The 25790-nt window shown below is 39.2% G+C and overlaps 1 protein-coding gene and 1 long non-coding RNA gene across 5 annotated transcripts; both read left to right on the top strand.

Moving 5' to 3' along the window:
- The first annotated feature begins 1138 nt into the window (after window positions 1-1138).
- narf (nuclear prelamin A recognition factor) lies at window positions 1139-12565 on the top strand. 4 transcript variants are annotated; one of them, XM_032574944.1, is made up of 12 exons: window positions 1139-1407; window positions 1879-1960; window positions 2042-2107; window positions 2879-3007; window positions 3090-3222; window positions 4065-4199; window positions 5584-5702; window positions 8243-8372; window positions 9745-9817; window positions 9940-10077; window positions 10496-10653; window positions 11632-11879. In XM_032574944.1, the coding sequence occupies exons 2-12, from the start codon at window positions 1904-1906 to the stop codon at window positions 11877-11879; spliced, it is 1386 nt and encodes a 461-aa protein (XP_032430835.1). In that variant the 5' UTR covers window positions 1139-1407; window positions 1879-1903. The 4 variants fall into 4 exon arrangements, with proteins under 4 accessions (XP_032430835.1, XP_032430833.1, XP_032430834.1 ...); XM_032574942.1 differs by having other exon boundaries at window positions 1779-1960; XM_032574943.1 differs by having other exon boundaries at window positions 1774-1960.
- Window positions 12566-17009: 4444 nt separating this feature from the next.
- LOC116727709 (uncharacterized) lies at window positions 17010-24410 on the top strand. The gene is made up of 4 exons (XR_004340843.1): window positions 17010-17375; window positions 22233-22318; window positions 22440-22727; window positions 22808-24410. It is a non-coding gene; the product is annotated as an uncharacterized LOC116727709 (long non-coding RNA).
- The last annotated feature ends 1380 nt before the right edge of the window (window positions 24411-25790 follow it).

The raw sequence follows: 25790 nt of genomic DNA, 5'->3' as shown, positions 1-25790 counted from the left end.
TGGAAAGCAGTGGTGTAACTAGAGTACAGTACACATTGTGCTGTTTTGTCACTATCTTTTATAAAAATGTGCACGCATACGCACTGGTCCGCAATAAAATCTATATTCTGCCAGGTAAAGACAATGACAGAACATGTAACATTGCAATGTTCTGAAGTAATATCAGATACACTGACACGTGTCTACAAAAACTCATCGTTTTACACAAACAATAACTCAAAAATCACAACAAATGATACATATGAGGTTTTGAGTGGATATTTTTAAATGTATTTTTATGTTTTTTGATAAATATTATTAAGCTGGCTTTAGAATTGTTTTACATACAATCAAATAAGGTCAATCAGATAATGTGTTTTTAGAATCAGACTTAGGAAAGCGCTTTCCTAAGTCTGTCCTAAGTATGACTTAGGCTTTTCTGCACTTTAAGTTTAGACAATACTTCAAACCACAAGATCTACATGAAATCAGGGATTCTTGAGACAAGGGACAAAATGGGTTAAAATTTTCCCCTAAAATAATGTAAATATTCCGCAAGCAAATATGACATATAATGTTTTGGAAATGTACAGATGCTAAGGTGCAAGCTCCCAGTTGCAAATTATATTAAATTAAATATACACAAAATGATATTTTATTGTATATTTTATTCAGATTATGTGCTTTGTCCAGCAGACATGTTCTGTCCCTCTTCTCAAGTGATAAAACATGTCCCTTGAGAACATGTTTAATATTGTTAATATTACAGTGCTACTGTAATATTAACAATACTAATGCTAAGCAGAACCGATCAAGAAATGGTTTCGGCTTTTTATGCAATTTATATTTGGGTTTTTTTGCAATACATTTGTAACTTGTTTTGCTTCTTAAATATTTTTCAAGTTTTTTATTATTTTGTTAGTTGTGGTTTGGGGGGATTGCTATTTTTAACGTGTTTAAAAATAGAGAAATTGGGTTGGTAGACTTGTCTTCATGTTTCTCATGTATCATTACGTTTTCGAGCAACAAACTAAGATAACATTCGACTGTTAATTCTCGTTTAATGGTCTCAATATCTTTTGAATTTTCTGCTTCGCGAAACCACCGACTATTTTGAAAGGCTCATGTCGCAGCTTCCGGCGCGTGACGCCTATAGACGTGCGCATGCTCCAAGGACGGTCCGGGCGCACAATGGAGGTGGACGTACATAAGCACGAACGGCGGGGTAAATATGAGGTATAAGAACCACGAAGGTGCGGGTTTAGCAGGGGCAGTGACGCCGTCTCAATGCGGGGATTTTAGAGACACAGCGCTGAGTTCCGGCAGAGTTTAACAACCAAACAGTGTCGGTGCTGCGGTCCTTCTTCTTCTTCTTCTTCTCTCCCCCTGCTTGTCCTCTGCGGGTTTCCACGTCTTTGTGCTGAAGCGGTGAGTTGTTACCTCAACATTCAGCCTGGCCGACCTACAGCGTTGTTACTAACAATCATTTGAACACTTTAAGGCTTTTTCCGTGCGGCCTAAATCGCTTTAAACCCCTTCAGCTCACAAGACACGACGTTTAGTCAATAAACGTGACGCATTATTGTTGTTAAAGCTACTTGAGCTAAAGTAAATGTGCTGCTGTTTTAGGTCACACAGGAGGCTTACCTCACTGTAAGTCATTAACGGTGTCACGTAACGCCTCTGTTGTGGTTTGTGTATACAATTACCGTGATGATGATTAATGCCCATTGTGAGTTTTCCCAGCATTAAGAGGAGCTGTTCTGGTTCTGATAAGCTGGCTGTCTGTGATAGGACAGAAGGGGGACGCGAGGGTGGGGCCCCCAACAGAAAACACGCAGCACCCCGCGAGGAAATGAGCTAATGCTTCTGCTTCCACCTCTGGTCGGTCTCTCCCAGCTCGGAGATAAATGACGAGGGGAAAATGTCAGGAGTCAAGATAGCGCAGCGCAAGGAGAAGTGTGAAAACTGCACCAAACAGGTAGGATTTTTGGCTAAAAATGAAATGATTCCATGTAATTGGTTTGGAAATGGGTTTTGTTTTAATTGTTTGCAAATGCAGTGCAACAAGAAACAAGGTGAAGACGGGGCCAGCTCTGGCCCAGAGAGCGAGGAAGTCAATGGACAGGTAGTGACTGCTTATTTAACTCTTCATTGGTTCCTCAAGTTTTCAGTAAAATGCCCATTCAGTTTTATACAGTGAAGCGGAAGGACATTGTGTGAATCGTGTGTAAGCCTGTCATAACCAGTTAATTGCATGATAAATCAAAAAGAGCTCAATAGTTTCCATTGTGGTGATTGATTTTTATTAAAAAAACTTTTTTGAAGGGCAATTTTGTTTACAGCGACTTCATAATCCATTTAACTTTTGGTTTCAGTTGTGTGTGGTTTTTATTTCCTTTTTATTTATTGTTTTTGGAAATGTGAAATGTCTTCCAGATCCAGTGTGAAGTGCTCTGCACAAAATTAAAGTTTATTAGCCTTTGAGAGGGCGTACTTGGGTTATGTCGCCATTATCAGTATAACAGTTTAAAATTGTGTCAAAGCGACAATATTATCGTTTATCGCGATAACTTCTGGGATCATTTATTGTCCAGCAAAATTTGTAATCGTCACAGTCCTAATGGTTCAGAGTGATGGGGAGTTTTAGCTCCTCGACACATTTAAAAAAAAAATTCATTTGTGAAAGATTGTAAAAACAACACGTCGTCTTCCTTCCACTTTAGGATTATGCCCAACTTTGAGTGGCTCTATTGTATAAATTCTCTAGTAATCACGTTGATATTTGCTGCTTTGACGAGAAGTAAGTTCACGGGGTGGGAACACTTTTACCAGGCACTGCAGGAGCTTCAAGATGCCAAATGAAGTAAATGAGTTTGAGACGCTTTCGTTGCTGCAGTTGATCGAAGGCCCCCGGTTGCTGCTGAGCGCCTGTCTCTCCTGTGACGGCTGCCTCTCCGACGAGGAGACCCTGAAGATTTCCCAGCAGAACCTGGAGGAGGTGGAGCGAGTCCTGGCCCTCAATAAGGTGCGTCTCACACAGGCGCGCGCCGCACGAAGCGTCGAACAAGAAAGCCGAGACAGCTGGGTGTCGTGTTGTGTTTTGGCAGAAATGCGACGCATCGAAGCACAAGGCGGTGGCGGCGTCAGTGTGTCCGCAGTCGCTGCCTTTCTTTGCCGTCCAGTTCGGCTTGGACATTAACGAAGCAGCCCGCAAGCTCTGCAGTTTCCTCAAGAGTATCGGTGAGCTGATCCGAGACGTCCTGTGGGGTTTTCTTCTTGATTTTTAATTTTTTTTCTTTAAGTGCTTGATTTCTCTATAAAGTCTTTGATATTCAAACTGCACTGTTTTGTTATACAGTGCAAGCTAATGTTTGATTAAAAGCCTATGTTTGGAAAATGCTACTTACAGTTGGAGCTAGCTATTTTCACACACCTAATCAGACGTTTTTTGTTAGGTTTTTTTTTTTTGTCTCTGAAGATAAATCCGACTTTACGTTTCTTGTTTTGGGTCAATTAGAATTACCAAAATAATTTTTATTTGCTAAGTGCTAATAGCGTGTAAAAATTTTTTGATTATTCCTAATGACTCAATGACTTGTTGGTCTGTGTAATTGAAATAAAGGTTGGCTTCTATCTTATATGTTATACGTTTTTGAAATTGGGGTATTTTGTGTTAGATTATTGAACTACTTTTCAAAATTTTAAATTGTTTTATATTGTTCCTGCTGTAGGATACTGACGCAGTGCATTATTAACAGTAATAAATGATTCTCTGTAGTGAATTGAAGCTGGATAGTTTTTATCACCGTCTGGTGCTGGAAAAGTTTGAAAACTAACGTTGAAAGTGCTTTAATTTTTACTGTGGCATAAAGTGTATAAACCCCGTTTATTCGGCCTCTATAGGCAAAAACACTCAGGTTTTTGTTTTTGTTTTGTTTTTTCTAAAACGTACCTAAAAATATGTCCCGTACCGGAAAAAAGTCAAACATTTGTTCTTTGCTTTTTAAAATCAATTTAGTAGAAATTTGATCACGTGATTGATTTCCTCATCATGGCTTTTCACCGTTTGTTTTTCTCTGTAGGGGTAAAGTTTGTGTTTGATACCACTGTAGCAGCCGGGTTCAGCATCTTGGAGACCCAGAAGGAGTTTATCCAGCGCTACCGCAGGAGGCACCATGACTCTCAGGCCTTACCCATGTTCACCTCCTCCTGCCCGGGTAAGCTGTCTGCCTACCTGCTGATTCTCCTCTGCATTTCTTTTCATAACACAAACTAAATTGGCCTTGTCATCTTTTTTTTTTTTTTCTATTTTGGTTTATTTTTAACTACGACGTTAAAGGGGTTTTTATGCTTCCATGAACTTTTACTCCCTGGAGCCTTGAATCTCTCCCGTTTGTTGCGTAGAATATTAAATTACAGATGCTGACTCAGAGTCTCGCTTCTTCTGCAGATACTGCCTGCGTCAGTGTTGCTGCTTCAGACAGAAAGCAAAGCTCAACCGTGTTACATTTTCTACACCTTGTTTTACTTTCAGTTAAAAGTTGATGATTTTTTTTTTTTTTTTTGTCTTTATTGGCTTTAAATCGGCTGCACTCTAAAACGTAAGGAAAAACACCCAAACCTGGAAATGTAAAACCTTTTTAAATAAACCGCAGTTATCCTAAAATCAAAAATAAAACCTGTAATTTCCTGCAATAAAGGCTATAATCGACAGCAAACTTGCAGCTTCACTTGAGTTTTTGACAAAGAAATTAAATTGCATTTAAAGATTTTAGTTTTGATTTTAAAAGTGGGTTCACGCTTTAAAAAAAAAAACTCTTAGATTTTAAAGTTTTAAAGAAACAAGATAGGTGCAGTTAAGGACACATCCATATAATTTCAATATTTTGTTTATGTTTTTGTGTGTGTGTTTTTTTTTTTCTTCCTATAAACAAATTCTTCAAAACATTATAAAAGGTCGGTCTGTTTTCACATGACGGCTGAAACAAACACTCTGCACTGTAAAATCTGTTGACATTAAAGAAAATCTGAAAGGTAGACAAATTTAAACTGGGAAGACCGGAACATGTTGCTGAGTAGATTTGCCTGAAACGCTTAGTAACATCATTTCATAAAACTCCACATCACAGCTCAAGATAAGTCAAAAAACTGCCGCGCTGTCATTTTTCTGGCATAAATGTGTAGCTAATGTTTCTATGGAAACAGAAATCTTCCTCGTTTCTTGCTGAAGTGTTCCAGTCTTCAGATGTTGTGTGCTAAAGAGGGACAGATCGTGTTTTAGACCAACCAAGTGCTGGTGGAGCAAGATAGGCAGCGTTTCCCTCACCACTCCCTCAGAGATAACACCGAGCGGCTTTATGGAATTAAATTTAGCTCAGAAGAACCTCACTTTTCAACAAACTCGCATTTACCTGTAGCGACGATACTGTTGGGACCGTTTCGCTTCCTTAAAAGCTGTTAGCGATTTCCAGTTGAGGTTGGGATTTAAAGAAACACGTTTTTGGATCTTTTTCTTTTTTTGTTTCTGATTGTATTTAGTCATTTTTTGTGTGTGTGTGTGTGTGTGTGTGTGTGTGTGTGTGTGTGTGTGTGTGTGTGCAGGTTGGATCCGCTATGCAGAACGGGTTCTGGGCAGCGTGGTCACCCCTCACCTGTGCACAGCCCGGTCTCCCCAGCAGATCATGGGCTGTCTGGTGAAAGACTACTTCTCTGAGCAACAGGTGAGAGTGCAGATCACCTGTTCCTGTCAAATATGGCGCTTTTAATCATGTCATCCTTAGGTGGAAAAAAAATAAATAAATCGTCTGTGGTTTAAGTTATCAAATTCCTCCTCCTGTGCCATTGAACAAATCAAATGAACGGTTCAACTGTCTGCGTTTTTGGTGAGGAAACCTGATACTTTCAAAAACTAAACTGTTAGAAACAATTGCATAGATCTCCACTTCCACATGTTCACTCTCGATTTCAGCGTTATAAACCACAGCAACACTATTTCCAGCTGGTTGGAGGTGTAAACCAACGTGACTGAGCACAGCTGCTGCTGATGAGTCGCCTTCTTTGTTTCAGCTTAACAATACAATGCAATGTCGGCAGGCAACACATCCAACCACCCTGCTGCTACGTTCAATAGAGAGGGAAACTATTGCTTTTTGCCCTTAAAGATTGTCCCTTTAGGATCATTATAAGTGGCATGCATGGTCGTGTTTCATAGAACATGGGGGAAACAGCTTTCTTTTCTTTTTCGTATTGCTAAATCATGTCAAAATGTTGCTTTTAAACCACGTACAAGTCAGTGGAGTTGTGATTTCAGCTGAAGAAGGGAAATGCAGACTCTGACTACCACCAGTTACTTGTAAGACCTATTTTGCGTTTCAACATGGCCGCTCCTAGCACCAGCAGTAGTCAAATTTGTTGGAAACACAAGTAAGGGTGCATCTTAAATCAGTGCTGCATGTAAGCGCCTGCAACTCTAAACTGAACAAATTAAAAGTGGTGCTTGCTTATGGAAAGCAAATCCAAAAATGAGATTCGTTAGAGGTTCTGCGAATAATGCTTGTGTTTGTGTTGAATTTGTGACTTCTCCGACCGGAACGTTGTCACCTCGACCCCGAGGTGACTGGAATGCACCATTGGCCTGCTCAGGATCTTCTTTTAGAATTTTAAAGTGACTAAAGGGAGTGATACTGCCCTCTGCTGACACACTAGAGATACCAGTGTTTTCTTTTGTTTGTTTGTTTTTTTTTCCTTTTCTGACTGAATTGACACAAATGTAAAAAGCTGGAAGAAAACAAATACGCCCAGACACTCTGAAAAGTCAAGGACCGAGGCAGAGTGAAGAAAATGTTGGAAAGGACATGTGACCGTGTTGAAACGTTCGCAGCAGCAGATCATTCACCAGAGCAGGGACTCTGACGGTCAGATGTCTGCAGGGCGTGGAACCGCCTCACACCAGTTATGTGCCGAACAGTCCTGCAGCTTTTCTCCCTCCTCCTGCTGTCAGTCTGTTCTAAGCTGCTGGAATTCGCCCTGCTAGCCTGACGCTAACCCGGAGGTCGTGTTTGAGTGGAGGCCGGTTAGCTGCAGCAGAACCTCAGTGACACAAGCAGCGCTTAGACAAATATTGATGCTTCTCCCCTGCGCTGCGATGTCACAATCAGCACTGGTGTGTTTCTCTATACGCAGCGCCACACATTCACACCCACAGCCGTCACCTGTGGCAACGGAGAACTGAGATACAAATCGGTTCGTAACATCCAGATAGCATGGGATCTGTGAGACGCGGTGTATAGCGATACGCTCTGCTGTAAACAATCACTGGGTTCAAATGCCACGTAATCTGGTTACACGATACTACCTCCTGGCCTCAGGTTGACCCACGATCTACGTCAAGTGTTGGGAATGTTCACTAAGCTGTAAAAGGTGTCCTGTAAGTCTGACAGAATGGAAAAAGATGCAGCAAAAATGACCTAAATGTTAAAAATACCAAATACTATCAGATTTAGACAGAGTTGGAGACCAGGCCAGATATATCTGTGGAGGATACATCTATGTTGTGCTGAATCTGGCTGCAAAGTAGCTACATTTTCCAGCTGTTTCTACAGTAACTACAAAATTTTCAGAGAGAAATATTTGTATTTCCAGCAGGGCTGTACAATAAATCAATAATATATTATGATCAATGGCAATAGAAAATATGTCTTACAGAATATTCAAAATTCGCACCTTATTGACACTAAATGTCTAGACCAACGGAGGAACTTTGGTTTGTGTAACTTTCTGCGGTCTTAAGAGAGGGGGTCATTTGGACCCCACAAGTTGGTTTTTTTTCACACTGTTCAAGGTCCGGTGTGGTCACAGTGACCCTGCATGCGCTTTTACAAGTTTTTGTGTGTGTGGTTTTGGGCACTGATGGTCTGACGGAACAAGCCCCCCCGCTTCCTCAATGTCCGACACAGACATCGATGTCACTCCTCCTGAGCGTCGCGCGAAGACCGGTGAGGGTTAAAGTGGACCAAATGTGTCAGATGTGGCTACACTCTGACTAAACAATAGAGTAATTGGTTTTAAAGTCTACAGAGATTTGATGAAGATGCAAGAATCTGTTATCACAAAGCAAGAAAGCGGTTTTAACAGCATCATCATTTGTACTAAGCAATAACTGCGTGTCCTGTCCAGATGTCTGTTTGGGGAAAATATCTTCCAGTTCTCTTCTTATATTTTTTTCTTACTGATGTGTTTTGTTTATTTCTTTCTCCCATAGAAGCTGAGTCCGGAGAGGATTTATCACATCGTGGTGGCTCCCTGCTTTGATAAGAAGCTGGAGGCTGTCAGAGAGGAGTTTTATAACAGTCTACTGGAGACCAGAGATGTTGACTGTGTCCTTACCTCTAGTAAGAGTTTTTTAAAATGGCCTCTGGAAGATGTTTATGACTGGTTGTTGCACGCTGAAACTTTTACTCTGAAAAGGGAATGCATTTATTCTGGGTAGGTTATATTTTAATCAAACCACTTCCTCTCAGAACTTGTTTCACGTCCTTTCTACTGAAACCTGCCTTTCGCTTTCATTAAAGCCATGTTGGAAACCCAAACTTTACACAGACTCGGATAGCTGAGTACAAATGTCCACCTACCCTACAGTCACAAGACGCATGTATCTCTGTTTTTGTCCTGCTGCTTCTCCATGTGTTTGCACTAAAAGTGCCCTTCTGACATCACAGTCGATTGATTTGGATTGTTGGAGCGGTTCCAGGTGCAGCTGAACAACTCTGCCAACACATTCATCCACTCCGACCAGGAAGAACATTCTGCTCCTCTAGAAAACATCTGAGCAACGCAAGCCATTGGCTAGAGCCATGTAACCGTCACTAGTAGAAAAACCCACAGGGCCGAGTCAAGCCAGTGATATGACGGGGTATCAATGCCACATAAAATACAAATGGAACACAGTTTGCATTATTAGTATAAAGAAAATGTAAAAGGCTGGAAGAAAACAGCCTTTTACAGTCACACGAGCTGGGGCAGTTTCCAAAACTTGATTCAGATTAAACATTGTTGTTGAGATGGAAATAATAAATGTTCATATTTTTCACAAACGCTGTATGGAAAACTTGCTGTCAAGGATCTCTGTCTGCTGAAAACCCAAAGCAGAAAGATGCTAAAACTTGAACAATTATGGTTCACATATTGCAAGTCATAACGTTATTGCAACATTGCAACCAATATTATTATTACAATTTTTGTCATAATGCAAAACAGTTCTAACTAAAATTTTACCTGACTGGACTCTTAAATAAACTCATTACTACTCCTGGAAATGATGTCAGCGCTAGGCTAACATTAGCATACTTCCTCTCTGTTTTGATATGACTTGTTGATATTTCCTCCCATAACTTATTTCAATGGCGTTTCAGTTTATCATGTGGAGGCTGAACTAACAGAAGTTATTTTCTGGCTCCTTGAAAGTAAGAGTTTAACTTTATACTTCATAAGTATGATCAGGGCTTCTGCTTCACTAGCTACACTGAAAGCTGGTCACATGACCATTGGTGACATCATTGTACGGGATGAAAAACACGTCTACTGTTTTATCAAAAAAAAGCATCTTTTTGTGCATTGAGGTGAGTCGGGGACTCCTTAAGAAATGCCTTACTCGTAAACCCCGAGCATTTACCAGAGATTGTGTGTATGTTTTTGTTTTGTTTTTTTGTTTGGTAATTTTATTTTAAAAATATTTTAAGGAATGACCTAAGATTGTTCTTTCAGAGGAGATCTACCACCTGATGCAGAAGAGGAAAATATCCATGGAGCAGTTGGACTCTGTCCCACTGGATCATGTGTGAGTTCATAAACAGACAAAAGATAATACAGTTTGACCAATTAGATTTTTTTTTTTAATTAAGTAGACTATGTGAACATCTTAAAATGAGTTTGTCTTTAACTGTTTTGTGTGTTTTGCAGGCTGAGAGAAGGCGGGGACGTGGAGCTGATGAGGCACGACGGTAGAGGCTCCGAAGGTTTCCTGGAGCACGTGTTCAAACACACGGCTAAGGAGGTGTTCGCCGTCGATGTGCAGGAAATCACGTACAAAACCCTCAGGTCTGATTAATGACTGATTCACAGTTCATTACGACTCGGCCTGTCACAAAAACAAATTTTACTTGATGATAAATTGTCCCAGACAATGGCAATTCGACTCCTCTATTGACTAATGAGCTTTAATAAAAACACAACAACCAAAAACAATGAAATGGACATAAAAAGCAAGCAGATCTGAAACCATAAATAAGATGGAGTGGAAGATCTGAAAAGTGTGGTGTGTTTGTATTGAGTCTCTCTTGAGTCAATAAGCAATAGAACCTCCTTTTTTCTGCAATTACAGCTGCAAGTTTATAAATTTGTTTTCTACTAGCTTCCCACACTTGGAGACTACAATTTCTACCCACTCTTTGTAAAATGGGCCAGTCAATTTTATTGCCTTTAAGTTCTTATTCTACTTGTTGTGTCATGTTTACAGGAATCGTGACTTCCAGGAAGTGACGCTGGAGGAGGACGGGGAAACGCTGCTGCAATTTGCTGCCGTCTACGGTTTCAGGAACATCCAGACGTTAGTGCACCGGATGAAGAAGGGCCGCCTGCCGTACCAGCTGGTGGAGGTGCTGTCCTGCCCTGGAGGTAAACCTCAGAGCGGCTCTGGGCCTTGTCCCCACGCAGCCGGATCTTTATAAAAACGAACGTCTCCGCCACTTTGTGAAATATATTGTACACACAGGATCAGTTTCAGAAATGTTTTCATCCACATAAATCCACCTGAGTGTTGTTTTAAACATGCCAAACCCAAAGGGGGCAGTGTAGCGCAAAACTAAAACCTATGTCAGCCAATCAGATTGCTTCAAAACAACCACCACTTCCTGTTAGGAATTAAGACATGGCACCAGCAGATTCATTTGTAAAAAAACAAAAACATTTTCACCAGAAAACTCAGAAGTTTTGAAATAAAGTTCAGAAGTCTTCTAGAAAATTTTTTTAAACTTCTGGGTTTCAAAAGTCAACAATGTTCCACTTTTGAAACAGAACATTTCTAAAAATCAAACATTTTCCACCTTTGAAACCCATAAATTTCCACATTTCTTTTTCTAGAAAATTTGAGGTTTTTTGTAGCAAATTTTTGACTTTTCAAGCTTAGACATTTTGTTGTCTTTTCTAGAAAATGTCTATTAATCTCAAAATCACATAAACGTACCATTATTTTGTCTACAATCACCCTAATACGCTGTCATACATTTGTGCAAACAGATATGTAGGCTAAGCAAACCATTAATAACGTATTGAGAGATTTGCCTACATGGTTCAACAGTAACTTTCCATCATCACCAGTTTCCTTTTGTAAAGATGACAAAAAACAGAAACGGAAATCTTATTTTGTGTTTGGCTAAGTTTTTTTTAATTCACAAGCACCAAAATGCCGCTAAGCCCCCTAATTTTACTCACTTTGAAAACAACTTGTACTTATTTGGGTTTACAGATTTCACATAAATGTAGTTTGTTTAAATAATCGTTTTTCATATCATGTTGAGTTTTTGTGTGGATGAAAGACCACACAAAAAATTAAAGAAAAATTAAGAAAGAACCCCCATTTCGTCTCTGCTTCAGGGTGCCTGAGTGGCCGAGGTCAGGCGGAGAGCGAGGCGGGGGGCCGGGTCGATAAAGGCCTGGTTCAGCAGATGGAGGAGGTCTACATTAGCCTGCCGGTCCGCCTACCAGAACTCAACCCCGTCCTGAACAAGCTGTATCAAGACTGGCTGCACGGCCCTGACTCGGATCAGGTCAGCAAGCTGCTGCACACGGAGTTCAAAGGGCAGAGCCAGAGTAACACACAACCTCCACACATGGAGTGGTGAAAAAAAAACAACAGAAAAATCTGTTTTGCAATTCTGAACCAATGAAGAAGAGAAGGAAGTGGACCATGCAGCAGAAGGAGGGAAAAAAAAGGTCATTCATTCTTTTAACCACAGGGGGTCGCTGTCTGCTTTAATAAATAGAAGCCGTCCACAACAACCCGCGCTTTCCATTCCAGCTCACTGCAGCGGTGCCGTCAGCATGTCGGGATCAGAGCCACAGGACGAATCTGTGGTAGGCCAGCTGTTATGGGAAAACGGGAACAGCTGGAGGAAGTTGGGAATTTTATCAGCATGCAGAGCAATAAGGCCACATGTGGAACTGTCAAACCTGTGGGAATGCTATGAGTTTTAATATATTCCAAATCTGTCTTTCCAGTATGGAAGCTGCTGTTTTTATCTAGTGTTAAAGCTGTTTGCTTTGTCGCTGTCAAAATGACACAACAAAATGTGTGCAACATAAAGCTAACTATGCAACAGCATCTTATCTCTACAGACAGGAGGTGGGGGGGAGGGCAGGGTATGAAAAATAGTTATTTTAATTGGTACCCATGTTTTTACTTGTGTCCGTTTTCTTTCAATTCCATAATCAGGCTTTTTTTTTTTTTATTAAGTTATATATTTGTATTCATGTTAAACGACCAAGCATACCTGTGACATGTAAAGAACTAAAATATTCTCCAAACCAATGTTGTGATTTATTTCTGTTGCTGTTCTGGTCATAAAGAACATTTAAACATTATATAGCTTTAAAAAAAAAACAAAAAAAAAAAAACGCTTTATTTTTTTAACAGAGGTTGCCTACACACCTGTAAAAAGGGTTAAATTATGTATCTAAAATTAAGGCATTAAATAATTTTTTTTCTTGAACTAAGTTGGCCTGAAATATGTTAGTCATGGGTCTTCAATTTGGCTTGTCGGACTATTTGATCTCATATGCTGTTTTTTTTTTTATCTTCTACTTTAACAGCAATTATTACCAATTTTTGGGTACTTTTTGCCTGAAAACAAAACAAAAAGTTAGTGTCTCCACAAAAACAGTGGGTGCATTGCTCTGCCTGTCAGCCAGGAGAAGACCTGGATAGAAGTGATGATGAAGCGGACTGGTTTACATATTAAAGGGGGAAAGCATTTGGGCTTGCAGATGGATTCAGAGTTTTGTTATAAACAACGTATGACCAACGTTACTGAGCAACAAATGAAGTGGGTACTATTAAAACCAGATCAGAGATCGAAGCCGTATAATTTTTGTTCCATACAGAAAAATCTGAATTTGTTTTCTTCCTATTCATCAACTCCATAAATAACTTGCCGTTCTGAATGCAGCTGTACTAGTGGAACATTTATAGGGCCAGTATTGTGTATTTTCCAGGTACACATTGACATTTTATAGCACAATCAACCAACTATGTTATCTCCAGTTGTTATAAAAATGCTGCATATATCAATTGTGACTTAACAGAAATTTGACTTCCTACTTTAACGTCTTGAAATTGGGCCTCTGTCTCTTTAAGAAGCTGCTGCTCTTTATGAAGCCCCGCCTTCAGGAAGTCATCGCGACATGGCTCCTCTATTAACCCTGTAAAGAGGCAGCAGAATTTGAATTTGATATTAAAATTATTTTCGATGAGACGAAGCAAATACAAGGCTGGCGACTCGTTAATGATGGCACACAGCCTGCAAATAAGTGTGAATAAGATTTATTAATGCTGATGCTAAGGCAGCGTTAGGAGTAATTACAACAATGTCATCCGTGCTTCTGAAGCTAATATAAAGTCTGTATCACTCAATAAGCTGTAAATGAACAGACATCAGAGTTATGTGTGTCGATCTGAACCAGTGTTGTGCTTGCCCTGACCTGTTGATCGCGAGAAATTCTTTCCGACAAGTAGCTGGGAAAGCAGAAGACAGTTCCTACTGTGTGTGTTTTCTTCAGCTGTTAGGTGTGTGTGTCAAAAGACATAAGCACTGAGGCTGTAAGTGGGTGGTGATAAAAGACAGAAAGCTATCTGAACATATCGCCCACGGCTGTTTTCTTTTTCTCGCTGTCATTTCCTACGTTATGCAATCAGTTGATTACATTTGAAGCAGCCGTCTTGCTGTGGAAATGTATGCAACGTGGATAAAAATGATCCCATTGTTACACAATACGTGCTAATTTATTAGGATAATGCTTTCTATGCTCTAGGTTTGGGTGTGTCAATCTAAATATTGATACTATCGATGCTAAAGTGAGTATTGGTATCAGATCGATACTTTTTGCCACTTCTGTTCCATATGTTAATCTAAACAGAGATGCACAGATCTGATGTTAACATCTGTATCGGCCCCCGATATTGAAAAAAAGTCTAGATCGGGTATCGGTGACAGTGTTCTCGATCCATATGGGCAGATCTATTCAGTCTAATTCTATGCTTCGTGCTCTGAGCAACGCCATTCTTTATTATTTATTTGACCTCATATTTAAAATTCCAAGTGGCACTTTCTGAACCACTTATGCTGACTGAACAAATGAAAGTTTTTACATGTTGGGCCAAGCTTCTGAAGCTACTGCTGTATTTGGATGTGTGGGACTGGTGGCGTTATGTAATCAGTTGCTCAGAGTTGATGGGACGATGGATGGAGTTAAATGCAATACTGAGGAGGAAAAGTCGAGGATTCAAAAGGGGTTAATGAACTTCTACTTCACATGACTGAAGTAGAAGTTCATCTTCCAACAGATCCTGGACACAGAATCAAAAAGCGATCCGCTCTACATTCCTCAACGTTTGTTTGTTGGATCGCAACCAACCTAAATAGTCGGCCTGTCAATCTCTAGAGAGCTCATTATCTTGTCAGGCAGTGATTTTGGTACATTTTCCACTACTCACGGTGCAACGTGTCACCTTCAACTGCTGCACCAACGTAGCGCCCATCTCACCGCAGTCACACCTCTGCGCGCCGCACGTAGATCTCTGCATTTCTCTCGATCCGGAGCAGATTCACACCAAACAACTCGGCTCGACGCGAGGTTAAAGAGTCCTCTGAGTCAGTGTGAAGACTTTCAGTTATGCCTTTGCCTTCAGGCCTCAACAGAAAGTTGAATTTCACTCCTGAGGTGCCAAGTCGGAAGCTCCTGCGGATCAGTCAGGCAGACCGGCTGGCATTGTGCAAGTCATGAAATGTGCGTGACATGAATTTTGGCAAAGATGTCTGTATTGTTCAATCTCTTCCAATTCCTCTGCAGCTGTTTTCTCATGAGGCAGTTCAACGGGGGTTTTCTTCGCTGTGCCTTATGTTGTTGCTATTAAGCAGAAGATAAAGCATTTGACCTTCGATCTTTAAGCTGCGCCCGGCCCCACCTCACCTCACTGCTGCATTTTCCAAAGGCAGGAGGAGGGATTATGTGACAGACATTTATCTAGCGATACATATCGTTTTTGAACCATCCGTAAATAAACAAGGGAATTTTCTTTTCCATCAGGGGTTTCTGTTTCTGTTAGTCGTAAATGAAACGTTCAATTACAGAACACGATACCCGCTTGTTAATTCCACGTTGTGGCCGATACAAAAGATAAATGCAGGTCTACCCGAAAACAATTGCTCAATAGCAGCTGGTGCAAGTTCCCAGGAAAGAGTACTGATGTATAACACTGTCAGGATAAATTAAGATTGTTTTGTTGTTGTTGTTTTTTGGGGTTTTTTTTTTTTTTTTTTTTGCCTGTTTGAATGAATTCATACGGTATTTCCAAACAACTTTTACAAATGTGGCTATCTATCACACACTCTAAACAATCGCCTGCAGTTATGATTTTCTGCGTTTGCAGGTTGATATTTACGGTTATATTTCGTAAATTAAAATATACGTCCTAGAAATATATGTACCTTTTGAAAATAACCTTAAAGCAAGAATTAAACACGCTTTTCTTTAAAATTTCTGTTTTTAAAGAGTTTTTTTTTTTATTGGTCTGATGTAGTATGTTCATTTTAAATGTCATGTCGTCATGAAGTGTAAGCAGACATTCACCTTAATTAACAGAGATAAAGGCTTTCAAACATCCATTTTTGTATCATTTATCTATGTAATGTAAAGTTTCTGAATTATTTGGGCTTTTCAATAATACTCTCCTTATGGAATGGGTCTGTATACCCAGGAAGTGCGAGTCAACTTTGATTCTTCCATATGTGCATCTCTGAGGTCAGACACCGTTGTAGGACCAGGTGATCCTACTCGGACATTAATAAGTCTCCGTTTTATTAATCCTAATAAAAGTGAGGTTTTCTTTCTTACCATTTTCAACTTCATCTTTCAGTGTCTGCCAGGTGTTCAGTGTCATTGTGTGTTTTGGACTGTATCACAAACGTTTCAGTGACACATTAAAAACTCATGCCAATTCCCGTCTTCTAACACTAATAAGAGGGTTAGAAGTGAGCAAATCATTTTCCAACACAGTCTAAATGTGTCTGCTTTTAACTTTTCATCCCCCCCCAATGCCTGAATTTATATCCAACGGTACACAAGTACCGATAGTACTTGTGTTTTTGCTGCTAATCAGATTGTAATTTTAATCAATTAATTTAAAATGACAAATTTGAATATTGCAAACACCGTTCGGGTAAATTTAGGTATGATGCTAATTAGATACACTAGTCCATGAAGGAATATATGTCAGAGTCATTGTACCGTTTGATGACAAATATATTAACACGTTATAATGTACAAACCTATAATCGATATTGTCACCTTCTTAAAAAAAAGTGGCCTAAATTGTTTTTCCTTCCAAAAATAATTTTGGCAAAAAAAGAAAAAAAAAAATCACCACCTCTTTCTTTCCAGGATATGCTTTAGCAAAGAAATAAATATATATATATATTTTTGAGGGGGCAAAAAAATGACTTGGGTTATTATTTTGGGAAGGTGATGATATGCTAACTGGTTAAGCGGTGTCATATGTCTTGTTTCTTTTTTTAGAATGTACACACTTTAGACATCATCCTCTTGTTTGTGCGGCCGTGGATGCAAAAATCCACAAGAGCAAAACTCTCAACTCCCCCCGGCTCCCAAAAAAAACACAATCGTTAATTCTGGGGGAATGACATCCTCCTCCCGCTCCTCTCTGGAAAGGCTGTTTCTGTTGGCTCTGCCCTCAACTGAAGCATCTCCCTCGTCAGGTTGGGTGAGTTAACGCTGCCGCTCTTCTAATTAAAAAAGCGCATAACTGAAAAATAAAAAATATATATGATAAACAAGACTCTTTGATCCCACCAACATGCCGGAGGGGTTTCACATTCTTTCTCCAGAAGGTGGTTTAGGGTGCTCCTTTATATGCAGTCGGGTTTCACCTTTAACCTGAATACTCAGCAGCATTCTCCGCCTCTCTCACTCTCTTCTTATCTCTCACACTGTCTACCCGTCTATCTCTCTCTCTCTCTCTCCGTCCGTTTATCTTTGTGGAAGCAGTGCCGTTTAGTTCCACTCACTGGAATCCCATGTTGGAGTCATTCATTCGTTCCAGTGCGGTGAGTACACTTAATACTTTCTCTTTTTTATTTGCTTTTCCTTCTCTTTATTTGCGTTTCTCACTCATTGCATGTGTCCCTGTTGCTAATTTGCCACGTACAGTTTATGGACACTTATCAGTACAATAACTCATGCAGTCACCTGCTGTCATTTATTGCACAACAAGAATCCAGCAGGTGTGATCTGGTGTTTTATGCTCCACAAATGATCCATTCCAGCAGGTTTAAGAGCGCGTGCCGACATTGCATTAATAATGCAGTTTAAGTGTGTCAGCGTTTTCTTTTTGTAATTATTATTGGCTTCCGCTGTTTTTAACTTCTCCTCAAACATCCACAGTGTTGGCCAAAAGCGCAGTGATTGCATTTTTCCTATTTAAACCTCTCTGTGTACCCCGTGCAGGTTTTAAGAGAAAGCCTAAATTTGTGCCGAAATTTTATTCCACGTTGTAAAAATACCGATCTGCTGTGACCCCCGTTTTTCTCGGACGCAGAGTTGCAACAAAGTTGGGTTTTTACAACGGTCATGTTACTGGAAGCGTGGATTTTTTTCGTATAGGCCTACCTAATCAGAGTTAATGACAGCTGGAGGTATTTTTTATGAGTTCCTTTGGGGAGTTTATCTTTTTTCTTAGCGATAAATCCAAGTGAAATGCTTAGCTGAGTCATATAAACATCACTCCTGCAAAGATATCTAACAGGCATCATAACAGGAAACCTTTGAGAGCAAAGGGATCATGTGTAATGTATGGACGTCGTTGCAGCTGCTAAAAATCAAAGATGAACTTAACATAAAGCAGTGCAGTGTGTGTGAAAATGTAACCAACAAAACGGAAAAGATTGATAACCAAAGAAAATGAAAAAATTCTTGTTTTTTTGTATGTGTGTAAGGTAACAGTCTGAAGCCTTTTTTTATGTTTTGGATATTTAATGATATACAGATTTCATTTTTTTGTTTACTGTTATATGGTATATACCTGTACGTAGGCCTGTCACGATAGCAAATTTTGCTGAGCGATTAATTGTCTCAAAAAATTATTGCGATAAACGATAATATTGTCTGAAGACCTTTTTACACTGATTTAATGGAAATGACGTAATAATGCATGCGATTTCCTGTCAAAGATAGATACACTTTATTTTCAAAAGAATATTTAACACTGGAGCTGATAAACTAAATAAACAAAACAACCAAAAACAAAATGGATTCTCAGTCTCCATTAACAAAAAATGTACTTGATAAAAACTAAACAACATAAAGCCAAAGTGGAAATAAATACTGCATTCAACCAAAAGAGTGCAGATTATGAAGTCTGTATATTATGTTGCCCTTCAGTAATAATTAGATTTAAATAGAGAAGATGGGCAAATCGACTACCTGATGCAATAATTCACACTACATGATTTTTTGCTCCTATTTTTCTCCATACAACAATCTTAGACCTTTGGTCTTTCTAAGATTGTGTGGTGTGTTACGGTAGATCGTCGTTGCCGCTCCGATCTAAATCAGGGGTTTTTCCCCGACTGGGAGCTTTAACGCAGCCTGTTAAATGTGACAGGTAGCCAATCAGAAAGCGCGGATTCTCCTCCGTGTTTTCTGAGGGGAAATTACGTCGGGGAATCCCAAACAGCTGACACGACGCAACCCGAAGTCCAGCGGACATTGGAGATGATATGTGGAAACAACATTAATGTTTATTCAACATGCAAAGAATATAGAAATGACAAGGGGAGGAGTTGGAGCGAAATTGCTACCGCAGTTGATAAACCCGGTAACTTTTCAGCTGTTCTTCGTTAACGTGACGTAAATAGGTTATAATGATTTTCATTCAGTCAGGACTTTACGCTGACACTAGCCACATGCATTGCAGGTAGATTGTAGTAAAGCATTGATTAATGCCTGGTTTTAAAATTAGTTCACTGGACTTGTAGCCATTATTTTGTGCCCATTGTTGGACACCACAGGGCAGGAACGAACCCGATCGAACCGTTATACCTAGGATTTCTGTCGGTTAATGTGTGGTCTGTCAGGTTTTGAAAACGGGCCGACAATCGGCCGACAGCTCTAAGATCGTGTAGTGTGCGCTGGGCTTTACACTAAGGAAATGAGGAAGGGAGGATCAGTGGAGAGAACCGGAGTTGAGCCTTTTTTCATTCGGTGTCATCAACAGAAAGAGAAAAAGGTCGGGAGAGACGATAATGCCGATAATTGAAATGACGTCGATAGTTTTAATTTATCGTACGATTAATCGATTTATCGTTTATCGCGACAGGCCTACCTGTACGTATATATATATATATATATATATATATATATATATATATATATATATATATATATATATAGTAAACTAATTTATCAGTTTTAATTTAATGACTTTTGTGACCTGTTGGTAGCTTAAATTTGGGAAAAAAGTTTGGACGCCACTGATGTAGAGGAAATATAAGGTGCAATATTAGCATGAAACGTGGTGGTGGCAGCATGATGCTGTGGGAATGCATTTCCTCAGCTCTGAGGAGTGGAGTCAATTGGAAGATATTTGAGGTTCGATCCAGGGCAAAGCTGGATGAAAACCTCCCAGAAGCTGCCAACGACTTAGGTTAAAATGGTCCAGTCAAAGTCCAGATCTAAATCCAGTTGAAAATCACTGGACAGCATAATTATTGTTATAATAATTATAACAATAATTATTATTATTCTCCAGCCAGTCTTACTTAGATTGAAGTATTTCACTGAAAGGAGAGAGGAAACATTTCAGACTCTAGAACTGATCACTTCAGACTTGCAGCTGTAACCAAAACCAAAGGTTAACTGTGTAATAAATGGCAATACTTTGAAAAAGTTTTCTTTTTTCAATCCAGTTCCTCCCCCTTTAGAAAAATGCACTCCTTTGTGCTTTTCTATTAGAAAAAGACAAAAAAATATATACAAAAATATGTTCTGGTCTGTGGCTGGGATGTGATGCAATGTAGGATAGGTCCAGAGTGTAAAACAAAAATCCAAAGTATTCCAATCAAGTCGAAGAAGATCGACTTTCGTTTCAATATAAACGCGAGACACTTTGAAAACTGGAAGTTTGACTCCAACAGGAAGTTAAGGGGACGCAAAAACAAAGAGTCATTATTAGTTTTCTTTTGTAGCTGCTGTTACTCTTTGCCAAACTATGAATCTGGTTTTGAGAGGGAAAATGTTTTAAATGTTTGGTCGGACGCCAAGCAGCTGCCAGGACTTGTCTGTCTTTCTGACAGCTCCTCTGCGACCTCTGTACCACGGCAGGACTTTGAACTTTTAGTTTAATTTTTACCCTCAAAGTATTGATATGCCAGCATATTAAAACTTGGCTAAGGTTCAGAGAGAGTGATTTCTGAAATACGTCGTGTTTGTCTCCAGATGGTTTGTGAAAATTTGGGGGGTGACAGAAGAAAATCTTTGGGAACCATTGGTCTAAGTTAATAATTCTGTAATATTGATTAAAAAAAAGTTCCAATGGCAGATTTTTTTTCACTTATGGATCAAATGTGTTTTTATAAGTGAAACAGATCTGCCAGTGGAACTAATACATTTTCATCATTATCAAGGAATTACTGACTTAAAAGTAGCTCCTACATCTAGCAGAAAAGTTGCTTTTAAGTTAGTTTTGTCTTACTAAAGCTATTTTTGTCTAGTTTCTTGTTGACTAGAAACTAGACAAAAATACTTGGTAGGATTTTGTGTTTTTGCAGTGCATATTAAGACGTCAGCAATAATGTCCCTGAATAAAATAAAGACGTATAAAAGGCAAAAGAAACTCAGTATTTAAAACACTTTGATACTAGTAAGTATTTGTTTTTAATACTAATGTTTTCCCTGGAATAAATCTTTGTATTTTTGCCCTAATAAGTTGCATAAGTAATTATCACATAGCAGTTGCCGGAAACATAGCAAGAGGAAACACTCACAAATGAAGGAAAATGCATCGTTTGCTTGTTGTATCAGGTTGATGGGTCGTATTAAGTTTCTTCTTCTTTGGAAAATCCAACTGAAGGAAATTAAAAGTCGTCAGAGGAGCCAAATTGGAAAAAGTTGTTCCTTGCTGACATGTCTTTCGAATTTGGACACAATGTTGCCCCATCCCTTGATCAATGTGTTAAACTTGTGCGGAAAGACGAGCCCAGAGAAAAATTCACAGACCCCTAAAAGATCTACTTCCTTAAATCGCTTGTTAGCATTCGGTACAGTCTGTCTCTTTCGAAGCACTAGCTAAATGAAGTATGTAGCTGTTAACTACTTTTATTTAACTGGTTAAAATATTACATTTGCCTTTTGCTATCATACATTTTACACTTTAAACCAATAAACCAAGCAGTATTAACAAGATGATCCGTGATTTCTGCCAGTCAAATGAAAAAACCAACAACTCTTGAAGAAATATAACTTTTAGCTATTTAGCTTAGCTTCCAATCAACACAAGAGTGTTATTATGAAGAACGTTCATCGTCTTTCAATATTAAGAGTCCAAATGTCAGAGTAAAAGAGTAAATTGGTCTTTATCACATTGTAAAATGATTTAAATGAAACTGGAAAAAGCAGCAGATTTCTCATTGGCATTAGCCTATCAAACAACAGTAAGACCTGGAGACTAGTGGCTGTGTTTCCATTGACCATAACATCGAACAAATTGGATTAAATTTGCTAAATGGAAAGAAAATGATTTAGAAAAATTTTTGGCTGTATCGAAATGCTTTTTAATGATTTATCATGCGAGCAAACTTATTCACGTGTGATTTTAATTACGTTTCTTATTTAACGGAAACACCGCAATTCTGAAATTGTGTTTTCTCAATATCTTTATGCCAATGTGTCCTTTTCTCTTTCTCCAGTCGTTGAAGGCGTTCAAAGATGTCCTCCGTTTGGATAAGTTTGAGTCTGTTGTATCTCCTACAACACAGCGTTTCATCAGATGAAGGTAATATGCTTTATTTTATTTCTGATACTTGGAGAGTTTAGCAAGAATAGCTCATCTAAATGGAGTAAAAATAATAATACAATTAATTCATCCTCTCATTTTGCTGTTTGTCTTTGTTTAGCGGTGTTGCTGACTTGCCCCAAGACAGTTTCAGTCAAACCTGGCGACACAGTTACGGAAAACTGTTCAATAAAATGGGAAACTAACGGGAGCTGTAACGTTACAAATTCCTTGATTCACACAAATGGCACCACCACTGAATGTGGAAGTACTTCAGAAACGTACAGCTGTGCCTGGGATAACTCCAATGTGAAACTGGTGATTGCTGGCGTAACAGAGGACAATATCACAGTTGAGATTCAATCCAACTGTGGTTTGGCTTCTGAGGTTATCCATGTGCATCTCTCCGGTGAGTTGCTTTCGGCATCTAAAAGTCTGTTTTCTGTCCAGACATGAGAGCAAGTTGTATTAAAAATGAGATGTATTCAGTTGTAGATATGACGGCGACACCTGCATTGAACCAGCAGGAAGAGGAAACCCTGTCCTATCTCATATCCAACATACTGGGTGTTCTTGCTACAGTCATCGTTGTGGCCGTTTTGTCCTGTCTTATTAGAAAGTACATAACTTCGAAAAACAACCAACACACCAGAGTGAGCCAGCAGGACGACTGTAAAGGATGTGAGGTCTGAAATCTCCATAAGAAATGAAAGAAAGTTTTCGTCCTGTCTTTCTTACAGAACTCTTTTGGACGGACATTGGTCAGATGGTGGCACGTCCACTGATCTGAAACCGGGACTATTAACTCTTTGTAAGCCAATTGCTAAAGCTGCTGCTGGTGGCAGCTTTGTGTATTGAGTATAATATGTATTGTGTACATTTGTGTACAGACTCTTTATCCATAGAGTGATTGAGTGCTGCCTTGCTGCCATGACCAAATTTAACACAGTTAAGTGTTAATGTTTTGTATATGCATACTGCATTTGTTGTAAATGAAAGGTATTCCTCATTGTACCGTTTTTATTATGAATTTATCTACAACTTCCTTTCAACGAGGGCCATTTACCGTCTTGAGACCCACATTTATTTATTCAGTTTCCCTATGGTGATTCACACTAATGATCCACATTAAAATATAAATCTACTCACGTTTGACAGCTGCTTTCACATGGCATAGATGGCATATCAATTTATGGCGCACACTGAATTCCAGTTACATTAACCTCGTCTAGAGGATGTGTGTGAAGAAGAGTCTTCTTTCAGATCAATTGGGAGGGGAGTACCTCCTGGCACTTTTCTTGACACCCAAGCAATATGAAGGGTGCAATAACGACCAAACATCAGCTTGCATTCCGTTTCTATGGTAACCAGTGTTGGGTAGGTTAGATTAAATAATTAACTGGTTCCCAGAAGAAATGACTAAAATTCAAGTGTGTCAGTGGTGTAGCTAATTCAGTTACTGTAACCATGACATTTGATTAATTACATTTAGTTTATTTTTGGGATCTGTTATAGGTGAGAGGGGGGCACTGTAACTTCAAGTTCTACAGTGATTTGTAGAGAGGGGAGCTTTGATTAGACTAAAAACGTCAGTATGTATCTATGTCAATGAGACATTCAAAACACTCACACGTCTTTATCCATATTTACCTTGAAGAAGCCAGTTTGGGATAACTCACATTAATGATGACTGCGAACTTAGATCAAAATGTGGAATATTGGTGAACTGTGGACATGAATCAGTTCATTTTAACCTGAGGGAACTTAATTCTGAACCAGATCTTTATAAGGATGAACTGGGAACAAACCCAGCACAGCAATGACACGGATATCATTTATTTCAGCAATCTGAATATGACATTAGTCCACGTCTAAGTCGAGAAAGCAGCGGGATTTGCTAACTGTGTTACCGAAGGCTGGCTAATATGCAATACACACCAATATCAATGTATTTCTATGTTTTTTTATGTAATTAAACACTAATGTTCTTACTTTGCGTAAACATCACTAAAATTATTGTGTGTGTCTATGATGAATTTGTAAAAAATAATTAGAAATGTGAATAAACAGTTTTGATAACTTTTCCTATCTAGCAGCCATATTGTTTTTTTGATTATTTGAGCAGAGTTTCCAAAGTAAGAAATCGAACTTATTTGACATTTTTTTACAAGTGGCACAAAAATCCCCCTATGAACTCTCCCTAACCGATTTTCACTCGTTCTCCGGCTCTCAACAAGAAAAGCTTGAGGTGATTCCCAGAAAGAGCTTGATTCCCTCCAATCTGTGTCAGACTGATATCCTGAGAGGAATTTAAGAAAACAACAACAAACAGCTAATCTGAGCATCTCACAACACCCAACTTCATTTTGTTTCACTTTTTCTCAGAGGTTTATATTTTTGAAAGAGCTCCAAATTCAGAAGTAAACGTAAAGTCAAATTGACTTTACCTTCATTGATTACCTTTAAAACAAAACCATATCAGCTGATACGAGCACCTCCGTCCTAAAAGCAGTGCATCTCTTTTGATTAGGTTGCTAAGGAAACAGAAATGTGCTAAGCTAACTCAGTGGCTTTGAAATTCAAGTAATCTCTTTATTTTTCATATTTCTCCACCTTTAAGTAAGTCAATCATTCAAAGACAATCGGCACATCTGTTGCAGAGCTGAAAATTAGTTTCACAAACAAAAACGTCACCCGGCAGCAATATGATTTATGAAGGTACGAGTCAGGGCAAGGCATCATGTGGCATCCAAGATAAGGTGTGACATCCTCACACGTCGTCATGCAGCAAAAGCAAATTTTTACGAGCTTTATTGCATCTAAACTTAGCATTATCGCTCCGTTGGTTTTACAAAGGCTGTTAGAGCCAATCAGGACATTTAAACGTCAGAGAAAAATGCAAAACCAGTCACTTTACATAAACACTAGAGTTAACCGCAACAACATTCATGATTCAAATTTGTAAGCATTAAATTGCTTTCTAAAATGCTGTGTTAGTTTTATGCCAGCTGTAACAAAAGGCTAACGTCTTTCAGGACGCTTCACCGATCAGTTGCGTTTACCTGGAGCTGCTCTATTATTCTCTCTGGCAGACATCACAGCGGAAACGAGGGCATACCAAAAATTTCCACTGCAGGTTTCTACAGCGGAAACAGCTTGGTCATTCAGATGTACTTGGATTTAGTCAAAAGGAAAGCAAAAGCAAAAAGAAAGAAAAAAAAGCCCCAAAGCATGGAAGAACGAGGAAAAGAAACAGGCGAAACAACAATAATTATCATCAGCTGGCAATGAACAAATGAATACAAGCAGGTGGCAATTTGTAAACGAGGCCAGGCGTGACAAGCCTGCATGAAGTCATCAAGGAAGACAAGTTTCACCAAAGCCTCTGCATTCTGAAGCAGGATGTGAAGCAGATAGAATAATCTGGAATGACGGATGATAATTTATGGTGACACAACTCAGATACTACCAG

The sequence above is a fragment of the Xiphophorus hellerii genome, chromosome 10 (assembly GCF_003331165.1).
Source record: "Xiphophorus hellerii strain 12219 chromosome 10, Xiphophorus_hellerii-4.1, whole genome shotgun sequence".
Classification (NCBI taxonomy): domain Eukaryota; kingdom Metazoa; phylum Chordata; class Actinopteri; order Cyprinodontiformes; family Poeciliidae; genus Xiphophorus; species Xiphophorus hellerii.
Note: the sequence above shows the minus strand (reverse complement) of the source record. Positions and strands in the feature narration are given on the sequence as shown.

Excerpts from the sequence above, each read along its gene's own strand:
- narf (XM_032574941.1), top strand. Across the intron at positions 3,008-3,089 it reads GAGTCCTGGCCCTCAATAAG|AAATGCGACGCATCGAAGCA; the intron begins GTGCGTCTCACA and ends GTGTTTTGGCAG. Across the intron at positions 8,373-9,744 it reads TGACTGTGTCCTTACCTCTA|AGGAGATCTACCACCTGATG; the intron begins GTAAGAGTTTTT and ends TTGTTCTTTCAG.